At 42.2% G+C, this 21,283-nt stretch overlaps 1 protein-coding gene across 3 annotated transcripts in view; it reads right to left on the reverse strand.

The window, feature by feature from the left end:
- The window catches only part of ZFR (zinc finger RNA binding protein), a 90,406-nt gene extending 73,459 nt beyond the window's left edge, over positions 1 to 16,947 (reverse strand). For 2 of the 3 annotated variants that reach the window (XM_063664700.1, XM_063664701.1), the window contains exons 1-2: positions 16,623 to 16,779; positions 16,230 to 16,329 (exon numbers count right to left, since the gene is read on the reverse strand). In XM_063664700.1, the coding sequence (XP_063520770.1) occupies positions 16,230 to 16,329; positions 16,623 to 16,659 (137 nt within the window). In that variant the 5' untranslated portion in view covers positions 16,660 to 16,779. Of the gene's footprint in view, positions 1 to 16,229; positions 16,330 to 16,622 lie in introns of all 3 variants that reach the window. The other variant, XM_054488621.2, reaches the window with a different exon arrangement.
- Positions 16,948 to 21,283: the final 4,336 nt, after the last annotated feature.

The raw sequence follows: 21,283 nt of genomic DNA on the forward strand, positions 1-21,283 counted from the left end.
ATGAAAGATCTAAATGTAACAGCTAAAACTATACAACTCTTAGTAGAAAACACAGGGGAAAAAAGCTTCATGACATTAAATTTGGCAATGATTTATTGGATGTGCCATCAAAAGCACAGGCAAAAAATTAAAAATAGACAAATGAGACTGACTACACCAAAATTAAAAACCTCTGTGTGGCTGAGTGCAGCGGCTCATGCCTGTAATCCCAGCACTGTGGGAGGCCGAGGTGGGCAGATCACCTGAAGTCAGGAGTTCGAGACCAGTCTGGCCAACATGGTGAAACCCTGTCTCTACTAAAAATACGAAAATTAGCCAGGCGTGGTGGCACATGCCTGTAGTCCCAGCTACTCGGGGGGCTGAGGCAGGAGAATCGCTTGTACCAAGGAGGCGGAGGTTGCAGTGAGCCGAGATCACGCCACTGCACTCCAGCCTGGGCGACAGAGAGAGAGTCTGTCTCAAAAAAAAAAAATTAGTCTAGCATGTAGGCACATGCCTATAGTCCCAGCTACTCAAGAGGCTGAGACAGGAGGATCACTTGAGCCTAGGAGGAGTTCGAGACTTCAGTGAGCTGTGACTGCACCACTACACTTCAACCTGAGTGAAGAGGAAGACTCTGTCTCAAAACAAACAAACAATTATAGTGCATTTAGCAGTTGTTTGACTTACATTATCCTACAAATACCTTTTATGAGGCAGTAACAAGAGAAGTCACAGAGCAGCACCAGTCTGACTACCACACTTTGAGTAGTATAAAAGCAGAGCTTCCCACCAGATACTGGTGTTAGTTCTCAGGAAGAATGCACAGTGCATAAGTGGCCTGAGGGAGTCCCCGAATCTGTTGCCTGCAGCTGCAATATCCCTTATCCAAGGCTCCAATCTCTCAGCTTACACAGCAAGCTACTGTACAAATATCACTTTCCGTGTTAGCAGAGACATGGAAGAATTGGAAAACAACAGCTTACAACTTTGGGGCTACCAAACGAACCACCACAGTAGGTGAATTAGAAAAAAGCCTTCTTTCATCTTTTTTTTTTTTTTTTTTTTTTTGAGACGGAGTCTCGCTCTGTCGCCCAGGCTGGAGTGCAGTGGCGTGATCTCTGCTCACTGCAAGCTCCACCTCCCGGGTTCACGCCATTCTCCTGCCTCAGCCTCCCGAGTAGCTGGGACTACAGGCGCCCGCCACCAGGCCCGGCTAATTTTTTTGTATTTTTAGTAGAGACGGGGTTTCACTGTGTTAGCCAGGATGGTCTCGATCTCCTGACCTCGTGATCCGCCCAGCTTGGCCTCCCAAAGTGCTGGGATTACAGGCTTGAGCCACTGTGCCCGGCCTCTTCTTCCATCTTTAAAGGAGAACTGTAAGGAAACTTTCTCCTGTATCAGTCTTGGCTCTGGGTAAAGAAGAGAAAAGACTTTCCTGACAGTTCTGCGGCACAAGACATGGTGAAACCCTGTCTCTACTAAAAAATACAAAAATTAGCTAGGCGTGGGTAAAGAAGAGAAAATACTTTCCTGACAGTTCTTAGGCACAAGACAGTCTTCCCCTAGGTTTGGACTCTAGAATTCACATTATCTGACCAGGCAAATTCCCAACCAAGAAGTTAGTTTAATTCAGACTGACTATCTATTATCTGAAATGCATGGGACCAGAAGTTTCCGATTTTGGAATACTTGCATTACACTTACCCGTTGAGCAAGCCTAACCCGAAAATACTTAACCTGTGTAACTCTAGGCTGACAGTGCTTCCAGGTCACTCAAAACACATATTCTTCTGTAAATGCTGCAAATAACATTCCAACAAACAGGAAACCTCAATCAAAAAAATCCTAAGAGGCCAGGCGCAGTAGCTCATGTTTGTAATCCTGGCATTTTGGGAGGTCAAAGGGGGAGAATCACTTGAGACTAGGAGTTTGACACTAGGCTGGGTAATAAAGGGAGGCCCTGCCTTTAAAAAAATTTTTTTTGGTTTTAATTAGCCAGGTATGGTGGGGTCCCGAAGGCTGAGGCAGGAGGACTGCTTGAACCCAGGAGGTTGAGGCTGCTGTGAGCCATGACTGCACCACTGCAATCCTGGGTGATGTTGCCTGGGATGTAGCCTGGGTGACAGAGTGAGACCCTATTTCAAAAAAAAAAAAAAAAAAAACACGATAAAACCCAAGGGAAATACACTACTATAAGCAAAAGTGTACAGAATTAAAAGAAAAAAATTTTTTTGAGACCACAGGCATTAGAATTATTGGATACAAAATGTTTAAACACACTTGAAGTAAAAGAGATTGTCAAAACTAAGACTAAGGAACAAGATGGGTCAAAAACAACCAAATGAACTTTTAAAACTAAATCATCTGACAAATTTATAGTCAGGAACTCAGACAGGTTATTGCATAACTAATTAGACATGGCTGGCAATAAACTGGTGAATGAGAAAATTATCTGTAAAAATTACCCAGAATGTAGAGAGAGAGGAAGAGATGAAAAATATTAAAGAGATTAAAATACTTGGAAGATAAAATAAAAAGTGGTAACTTACATCTAATTGGAATTACAAATGGAGAGAAAGACTAGGAGAGAATATAGAAAAAAAATGTCGAGAGATTCCCAAAAATTAATGAAAGATAACAATGTTCAGATTCAGGAGTCCCAAGAAACCCTAGTAAACAAGAATTCACAGTAAGCTATATCTAAGTGAAACTGTAAACATGAAAGATAAAGCAAAACTCTTATAAGCAGCCAGAGGGAAAAAATTGCCTACAGAGATTAAGTGATGACTACTCAAGGAGGTAGAATCAAAGATATTTTAAGATGAAGAAAAAAAACCCCAAAAAATCTCAGGCTGATTGTGGTGCCTCACACCTGTAATCCCAGCACTTTGGGAGGCTATTGCAGGCAGATCTCTTGAGTCCAGGAGTTTGAGACCAGCCTGGGCATCATGGTGAAACTCTGTCTCTACTAAAAAATACAAAAATTAGCCAGGCATGGTGGCGTGCCTGTAATCCTAGCTACTCAGGGGGCTGAGGTGGGAGGACTGCTTGAGCCTGGGAGGTTGAAGCTGCAGTGAGCTGAAATTGCACCATTGCACTCCAGCCTGGGCAACACAGTGAGACCCTGTCTCAAAAAAAGGAAGAAAGAGAAAAACCTGTTTTTTTAGACCCACACTAATGGAAAGTCTCAAAGATTTACTTTAGAAAGAATAAAAATGATCTCAGAATGAATGAATGTTGAGCAAAAAGAGTGGTAAATATGAAGGTAAACTTAAATAATCATTGACTATATAAAACAAGTAATTGTGTCTAACAGTAATTGGTCACGGGGTTAAAAAAATCTGAGCTATCATGTAACAAGAGCACAAAATGAGGAGGACTGATCAAGTTTAAAACATTTTAAGTCTATTGGTTAGGGGAATAAAACTAATGACTAACTTTAGACTAAGTGAAATATTCATTTTAAATTTCTAGAGTAATCACTACCAGGTGGAAACAGAATATTGTATTTCTGCAGTTATAAAGAATGAAGTGGGAAAAAGCTGAAGAAAATATAGACAGCTTCTGTTATTCACATTAAATGTGCTTTTCATACCTTAGAAAACATACTGTGTGTGTGCATGTTTCAATTTTGGGTAAAATAGCAAAGTAATTGATAGATACAACATTTCTTTCTCTTTCATGGCACACAAAACACCATCTGACCTTCCCTTTAGTCCAAGTTTAATGCTCAACAGTGTTGGACTTTTCCAGGTCAAATTGTGGCATTTTATGTATCTACGAAATTACTGACATTTAAATGTCTTTAAATTAGGTATAATATTGAAAAAAAAAAAAAAAAAAGACAAACTTCCTCACAGAATCACCCCAAAGACAAAGCAACTTTATTCCTTTTTTTTGTTTTGTTTTTGTTTTTTAACGCAACAGGGTTTACTGTTTCCCAGTAAGTGTAGTGGCAAGATCATGGCTCACTGCAGACTAGACTCAGATGATCTTCCCACCTCAGCCTCCCGAGTAGTAGCTGGGACTACGCATGTGTGCCAGCATGTCCAGCTTTTTTTTTTTTTTTTTTTTTGGACACAGGGTCTCATTTTGTCACCCAGGCTGGAGTGCAGTGGTATAAACGTGGCTCACTGCAGCCTCAACCTCCCAGGTTCAAGCGATCCACCCACCTCAGCCTCCTGAGTAGCTGGGACCACAGAAATCTGCCACCAAACCTGGGTAATTGTAGAGATGGGGGTCTCGCTATGTTGAGGGTACAGTGAACTGTGATTGCGCCACTGCAGGTTTGTGCATCAAAGTTGAACAATTAGTTGTATTTAGAGAACACAGTCCATATACCTTTCAGGGCAATACGGAATAAAAAACTGGGTTTACTATAATGTAGGTAATAGCTCACTAAATGTGAGGTGATGGCTCATTGTGGTTTTGATTTGCATTTCTCTGATAGTCAGTGATGTTGAGCGTCTTTTCATATGCTTTTTGGCCATTTGTATGTCATTTTTGGTAAAGTTTCTATTTAAGTCTTTTGCCAATTTTTAAATTGGATTATTTGACTTTTGCTGAGTTTTAAGAGTTCTTTATATATAGCTGGTCTCAAATTCCTGAGGTCAAGTAATCCTCTCCCCTCAGCCTCCCGAAGTGTTGGGATTACAGGTGTGAGCCACAGCACCTGGCTATTCCTTATTCTTGATGTTGTAATGTCATGCTCCCATTATCTTTGCAATGTTATTATAATAATAATTTTATTACCATAGAATTGTAGAAGAAATTTAAATTTGGGTTCCATTTCTTCTTTTTATTTTTATTTTTTTCACCCTGTCACCCAGGAAGGAGTGCAGTGGTGCAATCACAGCTCACTGCACCCTCAACATCCCCAGCTCATGTGATCCTCCTACCTCAGTCTTCTAAGTAGCTGGGACCACAGGTGTACTCCACCATGCCTAATTTTTTTTTTTTTTTTTTTACAGAGATGAGGTCTTGCTATGCTACCCAGGCTGGTCTCAAACTCCTGAGCTTCAAGTGATCCTCCCGCTTCAGCCTCCCAAAGTGCTGGGATTATAGACATGAACCACTGTGCCTTGCCGCTTGATTTCTTCTTAAAAACTAGAATAAGATCGCTTGTCCTACAATTCCTACCAACTCACTAGAATGGTAGACCACAGGGGAGGGAGGTGGTTAAATGTCGTATGAAAATTGTTAATTTTCTTCTAATCTTTAACTCACCAGGAAAGACAGCTATCACCATTTCCCATCTGCGTCCATTGGATCTTTTAAATTATTTTAATTTTAGTCATTTAACAAATAATTTCCATTAAAATAAGGGATAATGAAAAAGAACTATTAGAAACCTCTATAAATAAGAATTACAGTACTTAAAAAATTATAGTAAACCCAAACTTTTATTCCATATTGCCTTGATTTCAAAGGTATATGGACCATGTTCTCTAAACACAGATAACTGCTGAATTTTGATGCACAAACTTGGAACATGCCCATCTCACAAATGCTGACTCCAGATTTGAAATATATCTCTAACAGGTTCTATCTGGTTCATCATTACTTCTGGTTCTTCTTCCTACACTTGCAGGGTCAAAATACAATCCATAAAAATTTTTTTCTGAAATGTCTGATGGCTCCTATTTTGTTAAAGAGATGGCCATCTTCTTTACTCCCTAACTGCAAAACATTTTCAATTTTAGATTTGGAATGTTTTATCTAATAACTCATTTCTACACCAACTACTTTTTTCCAATCACTTTTGTATAAAGCATCTGTTTTCAGCATTCGTCCACTAATGAACCATATCAAGTATATTTTAGCGCACAAACTTCACAAAAGATAAAAGAATTCACCAGGCACGGTGGCTCAGGCCTGTAATCCCAGCACTTTGGGAGGCCAAGGCAGGCGGATCGCTTGAATCCAGGAGCTTGAGACCAACTTGGGCAACATGGCAAAAACCCCCCATCTCTACAAAAACAAGCTGGGCATGGTGGCACATGCCTGTAGTCCCACTTACTCAGGAGGCTGAGAAGGGAGGATCACTTGCACCTGGGAGGCAGAGGTCTGCAGTGAGCCAAGATTGTACCACTGCACTCCAGCGTGGGCTAGAGTTTGAGACTCTTGCCTCAAAACAACAACAAAAAGGTGAAAGAATTCTGCCAAGTATCTGCTTAGCAAAATAGGATGTTCTGGTTCTCGTCACAGAATATTATATAACGAAGTCCCTTCTAGTGAATGACTAACTGAATGAGAATGGCATATTTCTTTTTTAATCCTTAGAAATGTATTATGTATTGATTCTTGAGTTTGAAAAATTCATGCAGGACATTATCAGCTGAAGACTTGTAGCCTGAGATTTTTTGCTTATACAATTTCAACATTATCATTGGTCTAGAGTGGTGCTTTTTGCATTCATCTTATGATATATCTGATAATTGGGAAACATTTTCCTGTGTCAACTTTCTTCTCCTTTGCTGGTATGGGCAGAGAATGAACAATTTTGCATTCTCAACTGTGCTGAAGGAAAACTAAAAGCCAACTATGAAGTTAGTGTCTCTACTTTCTTTTCTAGCTTTTTGAAAGAAGATATGATACTTGGGCAATGCAATATCATCCAGTTATTTCACTACTGTACCACCCTTGTAGGTGATTCCAACATTCTTCCATTTTCCAATTATATTAGTCTTTAACACAGTTGGGAATATGTGATAGAGGAAATAATTCACAGAATGATAAAACAGCAAAATGTTTAAGATCCCATGATGTAAATCTTACTAGATAGGATGAATTTTATTCCATTTTGAAAAATAAGGGAAATGTTTTCTTTGCTCTTTGGAAGGCCTCTAAGAAAGAATAAAAGTCATGGAATGTCAATCCTTGTAACTAGAACTACTCAAAAAAGAAACTCACTATTGGTTGGGTACAATAAACCCTGAAGGATACCATAAATTAATTAAAATGAAGTGCTCTATAACTTTCTTTCTTTTTTAAAGATAGGGTTTCACTCTGTCACCTAGGCTGGAGTGCAGTGGCTCAATCAAGGCTCACTGCAGCCTTGACCTCCCCAGGCTCCGGTGATCCTCCCACCTCAGTCTCTCGAGGAGCAGGGACCACAGATGTATACCATGATGGGGGGCTAATTTTTGTAGAGGCAAGTGGATTGCTTGAGGTCAGGCTGGTGACCTCAATTCCTGGGCTCAAGCAATCCACCCACATCAGCCTCCCAAAATGCTGGGATTACAGGCATGAACCACCACACCCGACCTCTGTAACTTTTTTTACTCACGAAAAACAAATCCTTCATCATTTCTCAAACGTATTAACACTTCTTCAAGGAAAGGTATGAATATTCACACTGAGTGAGATGGGAAAAAAGCTAACCTTCTGTCAATTCAGTTTTTACTGTCAAGCTTTTACAAGCTTACTACGAATATTTTCGGAAGTGTGTGAATTTCATAAATGTGGGTGAAGCATTACAGACTTCTAAATATAAAACCAGGATAACCAGATATTCTGATAGTAACTTAAACAGAAGAGTGTTATCATTAAATTTACATTTCATAGAGACCATTATGCTTATAGTATAAAACGGTCTGGGAATGGGCAGGATTGGGGAAGTAAGAGAAGCTATAAAGCCACTTTCATAAATCACAGCACTCTTTGCTCTCATCTACATGGTTATTGTTTAAACAGTTTTATTGTTTTTCCCATCAAAAAGGGTCATATTTCTTCAAGCCTATTTTCAAAGACATGCTTTGCCCATTTAATGCTGACTACCATACTAGTAGTGTATTTTATACTATAGCTTTCCCAGAAATATGAATTCAAAAAATTTATTTTCATTTGATTGTTTTCAACCACAGTGCTTCCCAATACTTTAAGCCCATATGACCTCTGGAGCTCTTAAGTATCTATGTGAACACTAGACTACAAACTTATTTTAAGCAAAATTTTATGCTATTTTTTTCTGTAGCTCCAAGTGATCAGATTCTAGTTTCCCTATAAAGGCTACTCATTAAAATTACACCAGTAATTTGATAACTGTACTAATCTCTAATCCAGCAACTCTAAAGCTGACGACCTTGCTGTCATCTTTTGGTTTTCATGACCCTAAATTCTCCTGGCTCTCTGTTCACCCAGTATTTATTTATTTCCCTGGTCCTACCTTAAAGTTGGTAACCACAGTTGTATTCTTTTTTTTTTTTTGAGATGGAGTCTTGCTCTGTCGCCCAGGCTGGAGTGCAGTGGCGCGATCTCGGCTCACTGCAAGCTCTGCCTCCCGGGTTCACGCCATTCTCCTGCCTCGGCCTCCCAAGTAGCTGGGACTACAGGTGCCCGCCACCACGCCCAGCTAATTTTTTTTTAATATTTAGTAGAGACGTGGTTTCACCGTGTTAGCCAGGATGGTCTCGACTCCTGACCTTCTGATCCGCCCGCCTCAGCCTCCCAAAGTGCTGGTATTACAGGCGTGAGCCACCGCGCCTGGCCCCATAGTTGTATTCTTTATTTTTCTATAAATAATTCAAAACATGTCTACTGAATGCTTGATATATGCCAGGCACTGTACTTTCTCTGGTTTCATCCATATTCACCAGCCACCTACTGAATAATGGCTAACATTGATAGAGATATAATATATGCCAGATACTGTTCTAAACACTTCACAAACAATGTTTTCTTTTCTTCTTTATTTTATTAACAATACAGACAGAGTCTCATTTGCTGTTCACGCTAGTCTCAAAATCCTGGGATTAAAATCCTCTCGCCTAGGCCTACCAAAGTGCTAGGGTTACAGGTGTGAGTCACTGCCAGGTCCACTTTACAAATAATACTGAATCCTCAAAACAACACAATGGAGAATGTAAAAACCTCCTGGGATACTGATAATGTTATGTTTTTGTTTTTAATTTAAGTGCAAGTTACGCAAGTACACTCGGTTTATGACATTTCATTGAACTATCCTCTTACATGTGCAGTCTTCCTATGAGGCAAAGAAAATATTATCTTCAATTTATAGATAAAAAAACTAACAAGAGACTGTTTGCCCAAGGTCACATGGCAGGTAATAGGAGGAGCCAGATTCAGCTCAGATAGTCTGACTTCAGAGCCAACCCAGTCTCTATTATATCATGCAATCCAGATATCTGTCTTGGCTCAATACTTTTCCTTTGTCTAAAATGACCTTCCCTTGATTTTCAGAATGAAAGAACACGAAGTCTACCTCAAACTCCATAATCAAAATCCTCCAATTTCCCATTTTAGTATTTCATTAAAACTTAATTATAATGGCATAGCTATTTGTAGACTCATCTGTCTCCACCCTAATGCCCCAGAAGTGTAAACTCCCTGAGAGCAGGGACTATGCATATTGTAGATGCTCATAAAATATTAAATGAATTATTCCCTACAAATGCTAAGTGTATACAAGACTAATATTCAAATAAAACAAAAAAACCCAAAGTTTATTTCATTCATTTTATCTCTGTATGAATAAAAGCTGTACTGTACATGGCTTTCATGAAATACTAAGAAATGATATACTCAGAACAATCACTCTAATCCTGTATTCTGACAGAGTGGTGTCATGGACAATTAATAGTCAAGCACCTTTAAAAAGTAGACTAAAGATCCATCCAAATAATTCTAACATACTTCATCAATTACAACATTTATAAGCCTGAATGGTCTTCTGATTAACCTGATGATCTATGTCTCTGAGTAATAATGCAGCTGATTTTTTTTTTTTTTTACAAATACATCTATTTAAACAGATATATATTAGATATATATTCTAATCCAACTGCTTATATAAGCATGTCTATCTCTGGGATCTCTATTTTAACTCAATAATCTATTTGTCTATCCCTGTACCAATACCACATTTTTCTATTAATAATATTTTGGTATCTGATATTACAAGTCCTTCCTCATCATTTCTGCAAGACTTTCATGATATTTTTAGCTGAACACTCTCCTCACTATATACATTAAAATCCCTTTATCAAGTTATACCAAAAATCCTATGAGATTTTTATTGGAGTAACGCTAAATATATATAGGAGATAATAATTTGATGGCATTGGTTTTTCACTCATGAACACAGTCCATCTTTGTCATCTTTTATGACTTTATCCTATTGTATTTTCTCCTCAAAGTGTTTTGAATACTTCATTTGTTTTATTCCTGCTTACTTAATAGATTTGGTGACTATACATAAACAAGACTTATTTGAAATTTAATAATCTAATTCAATATTGATGAAACAAGAATGCTACTGATTTTATCTGATTTTTTTTTTTTTTTTTTGAGACAGAGTTTCACTCTTGTCTCCCAGGCTGGAGTGCAATGGCGCGATCTTGGCTCACCACAACCTCCACCTCCTGGATTCAAGCGATTCTCCTGCCTCAGCCTCCCGAGTAGCTGGGATTACAGGCATGTGCCACCACGCCTGGTTAATTTTGTAGTTTTAGTAGAGCCAGGGTTTCTCCATGTTGGTCAGGCTGGTCTCGAATTCCCAACCTCAAGTGATCTGCCCACCTCGGCCTCCCAAAGTGCCGGGATTACAGGCATGAGCCACCGCTCCCGGCCTTTGCCTGATCATAGAACCAGAAAACTTGCTGTACTCTTATTAGTTCTCACATTTTTGCCTGACAAGCATAATAATCATGTTACCTGTAAATAGAAACTTTCCTTCTTTCTCTATTAGTAATGAGGACTCCAAACGTTTTACTTTTAACACATTTTACGGTGAGATTATGAAACTCTATATATAAATATATGATAGATATCAACCAAGGAATCCTTCTAAAACCCTTATAATATTATTACTTAAATCTCTACAGGAAACAGCATTGGTAGGAATGCCTACTGATAATCAGGCACTAGGCTAGAAAATTTTATATTTAAACTTCACCTCAAGGCAAGTCAGGAGAGGAAACCAAGTCTTAGAGAAGTTGATACTTGGCCAGGGTGCCTGAAGGGATGGAGCTGGGATTCAAACCCTATCTAGTTCCAAAGTTATGTCCTTTTGTTCATAGTGTACTATGAGGCAGTTTACAAAAGCATACGCAAGCAGATACCTATTCTATACAGGGATATTCTGGCTCAACGTACTCTATTAAGACTAATAGCCATTATATCATCAGTGTAATAGCAACAATCCTTTTGGAAAGAAAATTATCTTATTTCAAGCTTATCCACGCAGTATGCATCCTAAGGTCTCTGATTCAACAATGAAAGGATTGATGTTATTAGTCGTTGCAATATTTCTTTTTTTTGTAAAGCCAGTAAATTTCCATCACCAAGGTTGGTTTCAAAAACCTGTTCACCTGGTTTTTTTACTTTCTCAGTGTTTAATCCTTTTCTACCTTACTAGTGTTACTTTTATTCTTTCCTGAATTCAAGACACAATATTCTTAACACTACAATCAAATAAAAAGTAAAAAAGAAAAAGGAAAAAAGGAAAACTCATTAGCTTATCAGCCTATCCAAGCTACTGTTACCCTACCCGAGTTATCTCATCCTTTAGGAATAGAAGTCCCTAAGACATCTCAAAATCATTAGATGAGATGCCTTCTTTTGACTGGCAGATGCTTAAGGTACAGCAACAGTCAAAATCCACTTACTGCTGTGTCCAAGGTTTTTCTAAAGTATAAATGAAGAAAAAATGTCTGTTTACAACTCTCAATGAGGCTGGGCATAGTGGCTCACACCTGTAATCCCAGCACCTTGGAGGCCCATCGCAGGAGGATCACTTGAGCTCAAAGGTTCAAGGCTGCAGTGAGCTATGATCACCACTACACTGCAGCCTGGGTGAGAGAGCGAGACCATGTCTTTTTTTAAAAAAAAAAGGCCTCAAAGAAATGGTTATGTCTCATTAATTGTGGGATATAATGGGATTATTTTATAACGTTTATTACATATGCTTTTATAAATGTATATGCCACAAATTCTCCTCAAAAACTGAAGAATTCCTATCAGAACTTCTCTATCATTGACAATGAAGAAGTTAAAAAAAATGATTTTTGATCCTATGAAGCTATTAGGAAGTTTTTTCTACTGAGAATTATCTTTCCTCATATTCTTTGCTATCCTAAAGTCCTTAGAACTGTCATAATAGTTCTCTCCGCAAGATTTATTTAAAAATAAAACTAGATTTACATAAGTGCATTTCCTCAAACAAAAAAGGTACTCTACTCTTAACAGGTTATCTACCTAACCAAGTTCCCTTTTGGCCATGAAGCCATCCTTACATCTTCACCATGTCTGAAATCTGCTTTCTCCTGTGCACCCTCAAATTAACATGCTATCAGAAATGTACACATGTAAACACATACAAATGAATACTTAACTGGCGTATTTACTTGACTTAAAAAAATGCAAAACAAGGTTGGGCGTGGTGGCTCATGCCTGTAATCCCAGCACTTTTGGAGGCTGAGGCGGGCGGAGGACCTGAGTTCGGGAGTTTGAGACCAACCTGGCCAACATGGTGAAACTCTTGTCTCTATTAAAAATACAAAAACTAGCCAGGCGTGGTGGCACACGCCTGTAATCCCAGCTACTCAGGAGGCTGAGGCAGGAGGATCACTTAAACCCGAGAGGCAGAGGTTGCAGTGAGCCAAGATCGTGCCATTGCACTCCAGCCTGGGTGACAGAGGGAGACTGTCTCAAAAACAAAAAAACCCAAAAAATACAAAACAGGAAAAGAAAATTCCATAGTTTATGGGACTTAGAACACAAACACTGAGAAACGCTTACCACAAAATTGTCTAACATGCATTAACACAAATGAAAAACGTGGTAACTAATCTACAAGTTACTAGTAGCCATACTTGACAAATTCACTATTACAGATCTTTACATCTTAAAGAATCTGATCTTTAGTGTGCCATTATGAATCTCAAATATTAACAAGCTAAAAAGTCTAAATCTAAAATAAATTTAATCAAATATCTTACAGAGCTGTAATCAAGAAAACTAAGAGCTGGAATTACTTTTATTTTGAGACAGAGGCTGTCTCTGTCACCCAGCCGGAGTGTAATGGTGCAATCTGGCTCACTGCAACCTCCACCTCCCCAGTTCAAGCGATTCTCCTGCCTCAGCCTCCGGAGTAGCTGGGATTATAGGCGCCCGCCACCATGCCCAGCTAACTTTTGTATTTTTAGTAGTAGAGACCGGGTTTCGCCATGTTGGTCAGGCTGATCTCCTACTCCTGACCTCAGGTGATCCACCTGCCTTAGCCTCCCAATGTGCTGGGATTACAGGCGTGAGCCACCACGCCTGGCCTCTGGAATTACATTTAGGTGTAGGATGTTTACTTTATCTGTATTCAATGATAGGTGAAGCAGTTCAATCACATCATTCACACATAAATACAGTCATGCCTCCATATAAGCAGGGGATTGGTTCCAGGACCGCTACGTATACAAAAATCCATACATAAAGTCCCACAGTAGGGCCTGTGGAACCTGCAATACAAAAAGTTGGCCCTCCATGAATAACTCTATTTTCTATCCAAATTTGATTGAAAAAAAAAAATCTTCATGTTTTCAGGCGTGAACTGTACTTAAGATTTTCCTGAGTTTGAGATCTTTCAAATTTGAAAAAATACTAGTAAAGTAGACCTTGGTCTTCCATCTCTAAAAGTTCCATCATAATTATTTCCAGCCAGGAAGAAAAATTAGCATCACCACCACACTTTTTGCATGTGCTTTTGTTACTAATGTTATTCACTCATCTTCCTTGCCAAAATTCCCAGTATTATTGGGCCTGATTTCTTGCCATTAAATGCAAACACTTTTCATGTACTATGTTTATATACAAGGCCTTATGTACAAGAGTGCCTAAGTTTTAGCAATATAAATAATGTCAAAAGACTAGTCTTTTCTCATCAGATGTACACTTAATCAATTTAGTAACCTGGATTGTTGTTACAGTTTAAACTTTTGAGTTTCAAGGCCAAAAAAAAAATTATTAGAAACAGAAATTCTGTCACAGTTCCCTATACTGGGATAAAACAATCACATAAATATTTTATCAAAAAATTATTAATTATCTTTAAATCAGCATTTCCTTTCTTCATTTCTATCTGTAGGTCTGCATTTAGGAAAAATATTTCAGAAGTGCCACAAAGAACCCACCACTTTACAGTAAATAAAGTTAGTAATTCAACAAATCTTATCACTCAGCCCATATTAGGAAAACAGAAAAAACCTGAGTAAAACAAGTAAAATTTTAATGGTTAAATACAATCTTTTCTAGACGAAACACTAGTACTTGCCAGCAGATTTATGGCACAGATGCTGATTAGCTATCTCTTCTCAGAAAAAGATGTTTTTTTCCTCTCCTTGAAAATTATTAGCGCTACTAAAATCTCAGAATTCACTATATAATTCATCCATGTAACCAAAAACGACTTGTACCCCAAAAAGCTGTTGAATTTTTTAAAAGTCCTAAAAAGTTTTTATCAAAGTAGCTGAAACTTTTTTCGTTGTCTAATTATCAAAAATTATAAGCAAAGGATTTGCTGATACTTGAAATGCCCCAAGATTTTGCTTTAATAATTTGTCATCTCAGTGCTTTTTCTGGAATGCAGGACTCATGAAAAAACACTTGTAAAATGCCACATGGCATTCAACAATTAGTAAAATCTAGTTTCACCAATATGATGCACATTTATACATTCTGACATCTCTTAATGGAGTCTTAAGCAGTGTCTTATTTTAACTGGCAGCATTTTTTTTTAGTGCTACATACAATAATGGTATCTTTTACAACAAATGGCTTCTTAGGATGCCATGGAATACAGTAACTTGGTTTCTCAAAACCACAAGTTTCAGCCCAAAAAGATAGTTTGCCCAGCATCTCATTTTACAGATGATGAAAATGAAAACCCAACTATATGATGTTCCCAACGTCATAAAATCAAGAGCAAAAGAGGCCAGGTGTGGTGGCTCATGCCTGTCATCCTAGCACTTTGGGAGGCCGAGGCAGGACTTGAGCTCAGGAGTTCGAGATCAGCCTGGGCAACATAGATCCTTTCTCTGTAAGAAAAATTATTTATTCAAAAAAAAAAAAAAATCAAGAGCAAAAGAGACTGAACTCGGGTCTTCCGGCTCCCAGTGATGACCTTTCCATTAAACACCGTGCCTCCTGAAGTAAATCAGATGAAAAAAACTGCCTGGGTTTAACCAACATCTAACATACATAAAAAGCATACCACGCAGGAGCCGTGTGCGCTTATGGCCTGAATCAAAAGTCTCAGATTGACTCAAAAGTAACAATTTAACAATCCACTGTTGTGTCTGTCTTTGATAAGATGTATAATGAACTACAGACTTCAGAAATGAGAGCTTCCCTTAAGATAGGGATTTCATCCGGTGCATTACAATGACTCAGTACAATCTCACTTGCATCTTCTTCCCTCCCCACCATTCCCCGCAGGGGAAAGACCCCCGCAAGGAGAATGACAGGCCCACCTGGGGCCTAAACTCCATAGCTCAAACAAGGCTGTGCACTCATTTATCAGCACTAGAAACTTCGCACATCTTTTCCAGTCTAAGAACTACACAATTTACAGGTGGTTGGTATGTGAACCTCTCTCCTTGCAGGAAAAACTAAAGGAACCCGATGAACACAGTGACACCTGCAGTTTGTCAGCAGGACTCGATAGCGATGGAGCGTCTGGGGAAGAAGCCCCAAGGCGGAGGAAAAGCTACCCGAGACAACGACACGTTATCTGGGCTCCGGGGGTTGAAGCATCAGACGACGACGCAGAGAGGCGTCGCAGGAGAAGCCAGTGGACCTGCGACACGGCACTCCCCGTGAGGTCCCTTCAGCCACCCTCTCCATCCCCCAAGTGGGAAGAAGATGGGAGGTGGGGGCTGGACGCGCGGAGGCGGGGACTGGGGTGCCTGCCGGGCGGCGGTGGCGGCTCCGCTCGGCGGCCGCAGGAGGCCATTTTAGTTAAGGGGCCGCCGAAGGGCCCTGAGGCCTCCACGTCCCTACACCTCCGCCGTCTCTACCTCCCCCCCACTGGGGGCCGCTCCCGCCGCGGGCCGGGCCGGGCCGGGCCGGGCCGGGCAAGGCGGGGCGGGGCGGGAGAGGCCGCGGGGCTGGGCCCGGCCAGGCCTGCAGCGGGCCGGGGCTCTGGGCTGGCTGGGGGCGGGCGCGGGGGCGTCGCATCGACAGGATCCGGGCCGAGGGGAGAGCAGGGGGCGAGCAGGGAGAAGGCAGGGTGCCGTTACCTATATTGGGCCGCAGCCGCCGCCGCCGCCGCCCCGCTGTGGGTGAATCCAAAGTAGTTGCCGGTCGCCATTTTGGCATCTTCCCCCAGCCGGCTGGGCACTGCGGCGGGCACGAAGAGTCGGGTCCCATGGCGGGAGGAGAGACACAGAGGAGCCGAGACGCCGAGGGAGGGCAGGGAGAGAGAGAGAGAGGCGCCGTGAGAGCAGCCCTGGCGGGGCCCAGGCCGCGGCCGCGCCGCCTCCCCCTCCCGCCTCGCACTCCCTCACTCACTCGCACGCCCGGGTGGCGGCCGCCGCCTCCTCCCCGGAGCCTGCCCCAACCCCCGCGCCTCCCCGCTGCCCGGGGCCAGGGAGGGGGCCGGGCAGAGGCCTTGCGGGCCACATTAGACTCACCATAGGTGAAAGAAACTACAGGGCATATGGGAATCATGGGCTCGGGCTGCTGCTGCTGAACTCTGAACTCTCACCCGCTGCCTCCCTCCTCTGCCCCGCTCCTCCTCAGCGGAGAACAGACCGCCGCCTCCGGCCGCACTGCGCAGGCGCGCCCGTGCTCGGCATCCTGGGAGCTGTAGTCCCCGCGGTCTTCGCGGCTCCCCCCGGGCGCGTGCTGGGGCCTCGGCTGTGAGGGCGCGGGGAAGCCTGCGGGGGAAGAGGGGCCTAGCCTTCTCCGAAGTGGTGGTGAGGCCGCGCGGCCGCGGGGCGACGGGGGCGCGTGCCAGGAGCGCCTCGCCCGGCCTCTGGGGAGTCGGGGAGCGTGACCAGAGAGAGTGACGTCTGTTCGCCTTTTTCCTTACTTTCCACTGGTTTCCTTCACTTTTGCGTGTGCATTTATTTTCTGCCTCCCTGTCTTCCTCGCTCATGAATTTTTCATTGGAATTCGAGCTGGACAATTTAGGATTTTTCCTTATTTCCCGCTTTCCCGCAGCTTTTCCCCAACCTCTGAAGTGCGGAGGGAGGGAGAAGGAGAGGAGAGAAATAGAAAAAGGGTGGAAAGTGCTTTTCTGTTGGACTAAAAGCACACCCTAAACATCCCTCCCGGACACACCTCTTGCTATACCCTTTCCTCGACCTGCACCCACTCCCTGAGCCATCGGCGTATATCGGTCACCCAGCAGGGTGTCAGGCAGTGTTGTAGGTGCTGGAGATACAGCAGGGAACAAAACAAAGTCCCTGTTCCCGTGGAGTTTACGTTCTAGGAGCGGGGTATATGTCAGACAACAGCCAGTAGCCAAAACACAGAAAGTCTGTCTGATGGTGACTGGAGCTTCAAGCATAAATAAAGCAGAGTAAGGAAAATAAGGGTAAGGGAGGTGCTATTTCGTGTTAGAGTGTGGTTAGGGAGACCACTTGAAGGAAGGAAGGACAGGCCTGGGAGATGCCTGCAGGAAGAGCAGCAAGTGGAAGGGTCTAGATGAAGGAATGTTCAAGAGCGAGAAGATCAGTCTGGCTGGAGTCAAGTGAGAGGGAGACCAGATCACATGCCAGATCTTTCGTGGTAAGGACAGAACAGTACTTGCCCCCATGTAAGCATTTCTTCTTTCCCTCTGTTTCCTCGCTGTCTTCCCTTTAGTTTCTCAGTGTTTTCAACCATTCTCTTTCCTCTTCCAGTCCCTCTTCTGATGGTCTAGTTTCTCTGGCCTTATCTGTTTCGTGTCTTCCATGAATGCATATGTACTGCTTGCATTTCACCTCTTCCTTACCTTCTCCATGCCCATCCCCCAGACTCCCTGCTCCTCATCTCTCATTGTTGGATATGAACATTAAAAAGAAATGCTGGCCGGGCGCGGTGGCGCACGCCTGTAATCCCAGCACTTTGGGCGGCTGAGGCGGGTGGATCACGAGGTGAGGTCAGTGGCCAACATGGTGAAACCCCGTCTCAAAAAAAAAAAAAAAAAAGAAAAAAGCCGGGCGTGGTGGCGGGCGCCTGTAGTCCCAGCTACTCAGAAGGCTGAGGCAGGAGAATCGCTGGAACCCTGGAAGCAGAGGTTGCAGCGAGCCGAGATCGCGCCACTGCACTCCAGCCTGAGCGACAGAGCGAGACTCCGTCTCAAAAAAAAAAAAAAAAAAAAGAAAAAAAAAGGAAAAAGAGAAATGCAAAAATGCAAAGGATGAATCAGAACCCACCCATGAAATTCAGGGCTTTGTCCTACTTTCTTGTGCCAGAGCAGAAACAATGCCTCAATTCTTTCTTGTGCCAACCTTGCTCCCCACGCCTCCTACAAAAGTACAGGCTCTCAGAACCTGTCTGATTTGTCCTGTTACTCATTTCAAAAAGAGAAAATGTAGAACCTTGCAGAAAAGTAAGTGTCATTATTTTTGAGAATACTGATGTTTTCCCAGGCAAAAGTTATTTGTGCCCCAAGGATGTTGCTAGGAAGAAATACCTCCTACATATAGGACATTAGAACTGTATTTTAAAGGTACTTTGCCTTGAACTTCATTGCGCAGTCAAGCTTCAAGACACTGACTGTAACTGCTTTGATGAACCAGCTCTATTAGTTACTAGGCTATTTGAATAAAACTGGAGGAGAAAAGACAGGTGTTAATTACTTGCCTAAAAAGAGTCTGTGTAGGCCAGTTTTATGCTTGGTTGCTTGGCAGGCCTTTGGAGGCCGGCGTGCTACTGGCACACCCCAGTGAGCAAGCACATAACTAGAAAGAGGAAGACGGGGCCTCTCCCCTGGTTCTTAGGGGTCAAAGTGGGCGTGGCAGTAGTGAAAATTATTTACAACAGCACTTTCAAAGATGCAGCCTGTAGGAACAGCCTTTCAGTACCGCACCTACTTGCCCCTGACTTGGGCTTCTTTAAGGAAGGAGTTTTGGAGGGTCTTGAATATTTTTCCTGGGCATCTAGTAGTGGACTAACCTGAACATGTTATTTAACCTATCTGAACCCATACGGCAAGAATAACAATAACATCTTCCTGATGGGACTCTGGTGGGGTTTAAATGAGGCTGCATTTATGTAAGACATCTAGTTTTTTTTTGTTTTGAGATAGGGTTTCACTCTGTCGCCCAGGCTAAGTGCAGTGTTGTGATCTCAGCTCAATGCAGCCTCAACCTCCTGGGCTCAAGCAATCCTCCCACCTCAGCCTCCTGAGTAGCTGGGACTGCAGGCACACGCCACCATGCCCAGCTAAGTTTTGTATTTCTTGTAGAGATGGAGTTTTGCCACATTGCCCAGGCTGGTCTCCAATTCCTGAGCTCAGGCGATCTGCTCACTTCGGCCTCCCAAAGTGCTGGGATTACTGGTGAGAGTGAGCCACCATGCCTGGCCTAACGCCTAGCTTTTTCATGTAAAACGACTAGGCTAGATGATTGTCAGTCCTTTATTTTTATTTATTTATTTATTTGAGACAAAGTCTTGCTTTGTCACCCAGGCTGGAGTGCAATGGCGCGATCTCAGCTCACTACAAACTCCGCCTCTCAAGATCAAGCAATTCTTCTGCCTCAGTCTCCCAAGTAGCTGGGACTACAGGCATGTGCCACCACACTCAGCTAATTTTTGTATGTTTAGTAGAGAAGGGTTTCACTATGTTGGCCAGGCTGGTCTCGAACTCCTGACCTTGTAATCCGCCCACCTTGGCCTCACAAAGTGCTGGGATTACAGGCGTGAGCCACCGTGCCAGGCCGATTGTCAGTCTTTTAAAATCAACCTTCTAGTAAGTGAATGCACTGTGCAAATCACACCTACAAGTCAAAAAAGTAGGTGGCTGTGCCCTGGAAGAGTTTATGTTCTAGAGTACCCGGTCTAGGCAACATGGCTGTACATAGTCTTCTGGGTCAACAATTAAAGATGAAATACTTGACCAGAAGCAATCAATTATAATAGGGATTGTCATCCTTCATGTCCAGAACTGGTTCGGTATGCAAATCTGATCAAATCCTCTGTGCTTTCATCTCTCAGGATAAAGCAAATTCTTCCATGTGGCCCACAAGACTCTGTGGACTGGCCCACCTGCCTTTTCAGCATCTTCCTCCTTATTCATTCTATCCCAGCTATCTTGGCCTCCTTTCACCATGCTGCCTTCCACCAGGGGGCTTTGCATGTTCTCCCTGCCTAGAATGTTCTCCCTTCTTCTCTTTACCTGGTTTACCCTCATCCTTGGGGATTGCAACTCAGTCAACCCCTCGTGACCTTGATGGGTCAAACCCTTGCTATGCTCTCAGAGCAGCAGACATCTCTTCTTAGTTGCCCTTGTCACAGTTGCAATCTTATACTTATTGTGTGATTATATGATTAATACATATTTCTCTCTCTCATCAAACTATAAGCTTCATGAGGGCAGGTTGCCAGTATTGGGTGCCTGGTGGTAGGCACCCAATAAGTACTTATGGAATGAATGAACCACGCTCTGCACAGTTTAATCTTTCTTCCATGATTCAGAAGGTAGTTCAAGAACCTGTAGTGCCTCAGGGTCATAATTATGAAACTCAATTAGGATCTGAAGGTAAACGAGGAAATGTCATTGGCAGTCAATTAGCCACAAGGTAGAGCTAGCCTGAGAAAGCCAGCTCCTAAACTCACCAAAAATAAATCTATAATAGTTGTCTTTCGTCACACCTTTGAGTCAAGGTGTGGTATCCTGAAAGACCTTGATAAAATACAGATAAATTAGCCAGAAAGGATATCATACTAGCTACTCCATACCAAGAGGAGTATAGCAAGGTGAATAAGAGCAAGGGCTCTAAAGCTGGACACACCTGGCTTCAAATCCCAGCTCTGTCACTTTCTGCTCTGTGACCTCTGCTTCATTTTTCTTCCTCCTCTGTAAATAGAGATGAAAAGTAGTATCTTCATCAGGGGATTGTTGGTAGGGGTTAAAGACTTCCTAGATGTAAAGCTCTTAGATCAGTGCCTGGCTCATTGTAAGCACATTTTCATCATCTCATAATAAATCCTGTACCCATTAGCATTCACTCCCCATTTCTACCTCCTTCCAATGCCTAACAACCACAAAATTACTTTGTGTCTCTATGGATTTGTCTATCCTGGACATATAAATGGAATCACACAATAATGTGGCCTTTTGTGTCTGGCTTCTTTCACTTAG

The sequence above is a fragment of the Pongo pygmaeus genome, chromosome 4, assembly GCF_028885625.2.
Source record: "Pongo pygmaeus isolate AG05252 chromosome 4, NHGRI_mPonPyg2-v2.0_pri, whole genome shotgun sequence".
NCBI lineage: Eukaryota > Metazoa > Chordata > Mammalia > Primates > Hominidae > Pongo > Pongo pygmaeus.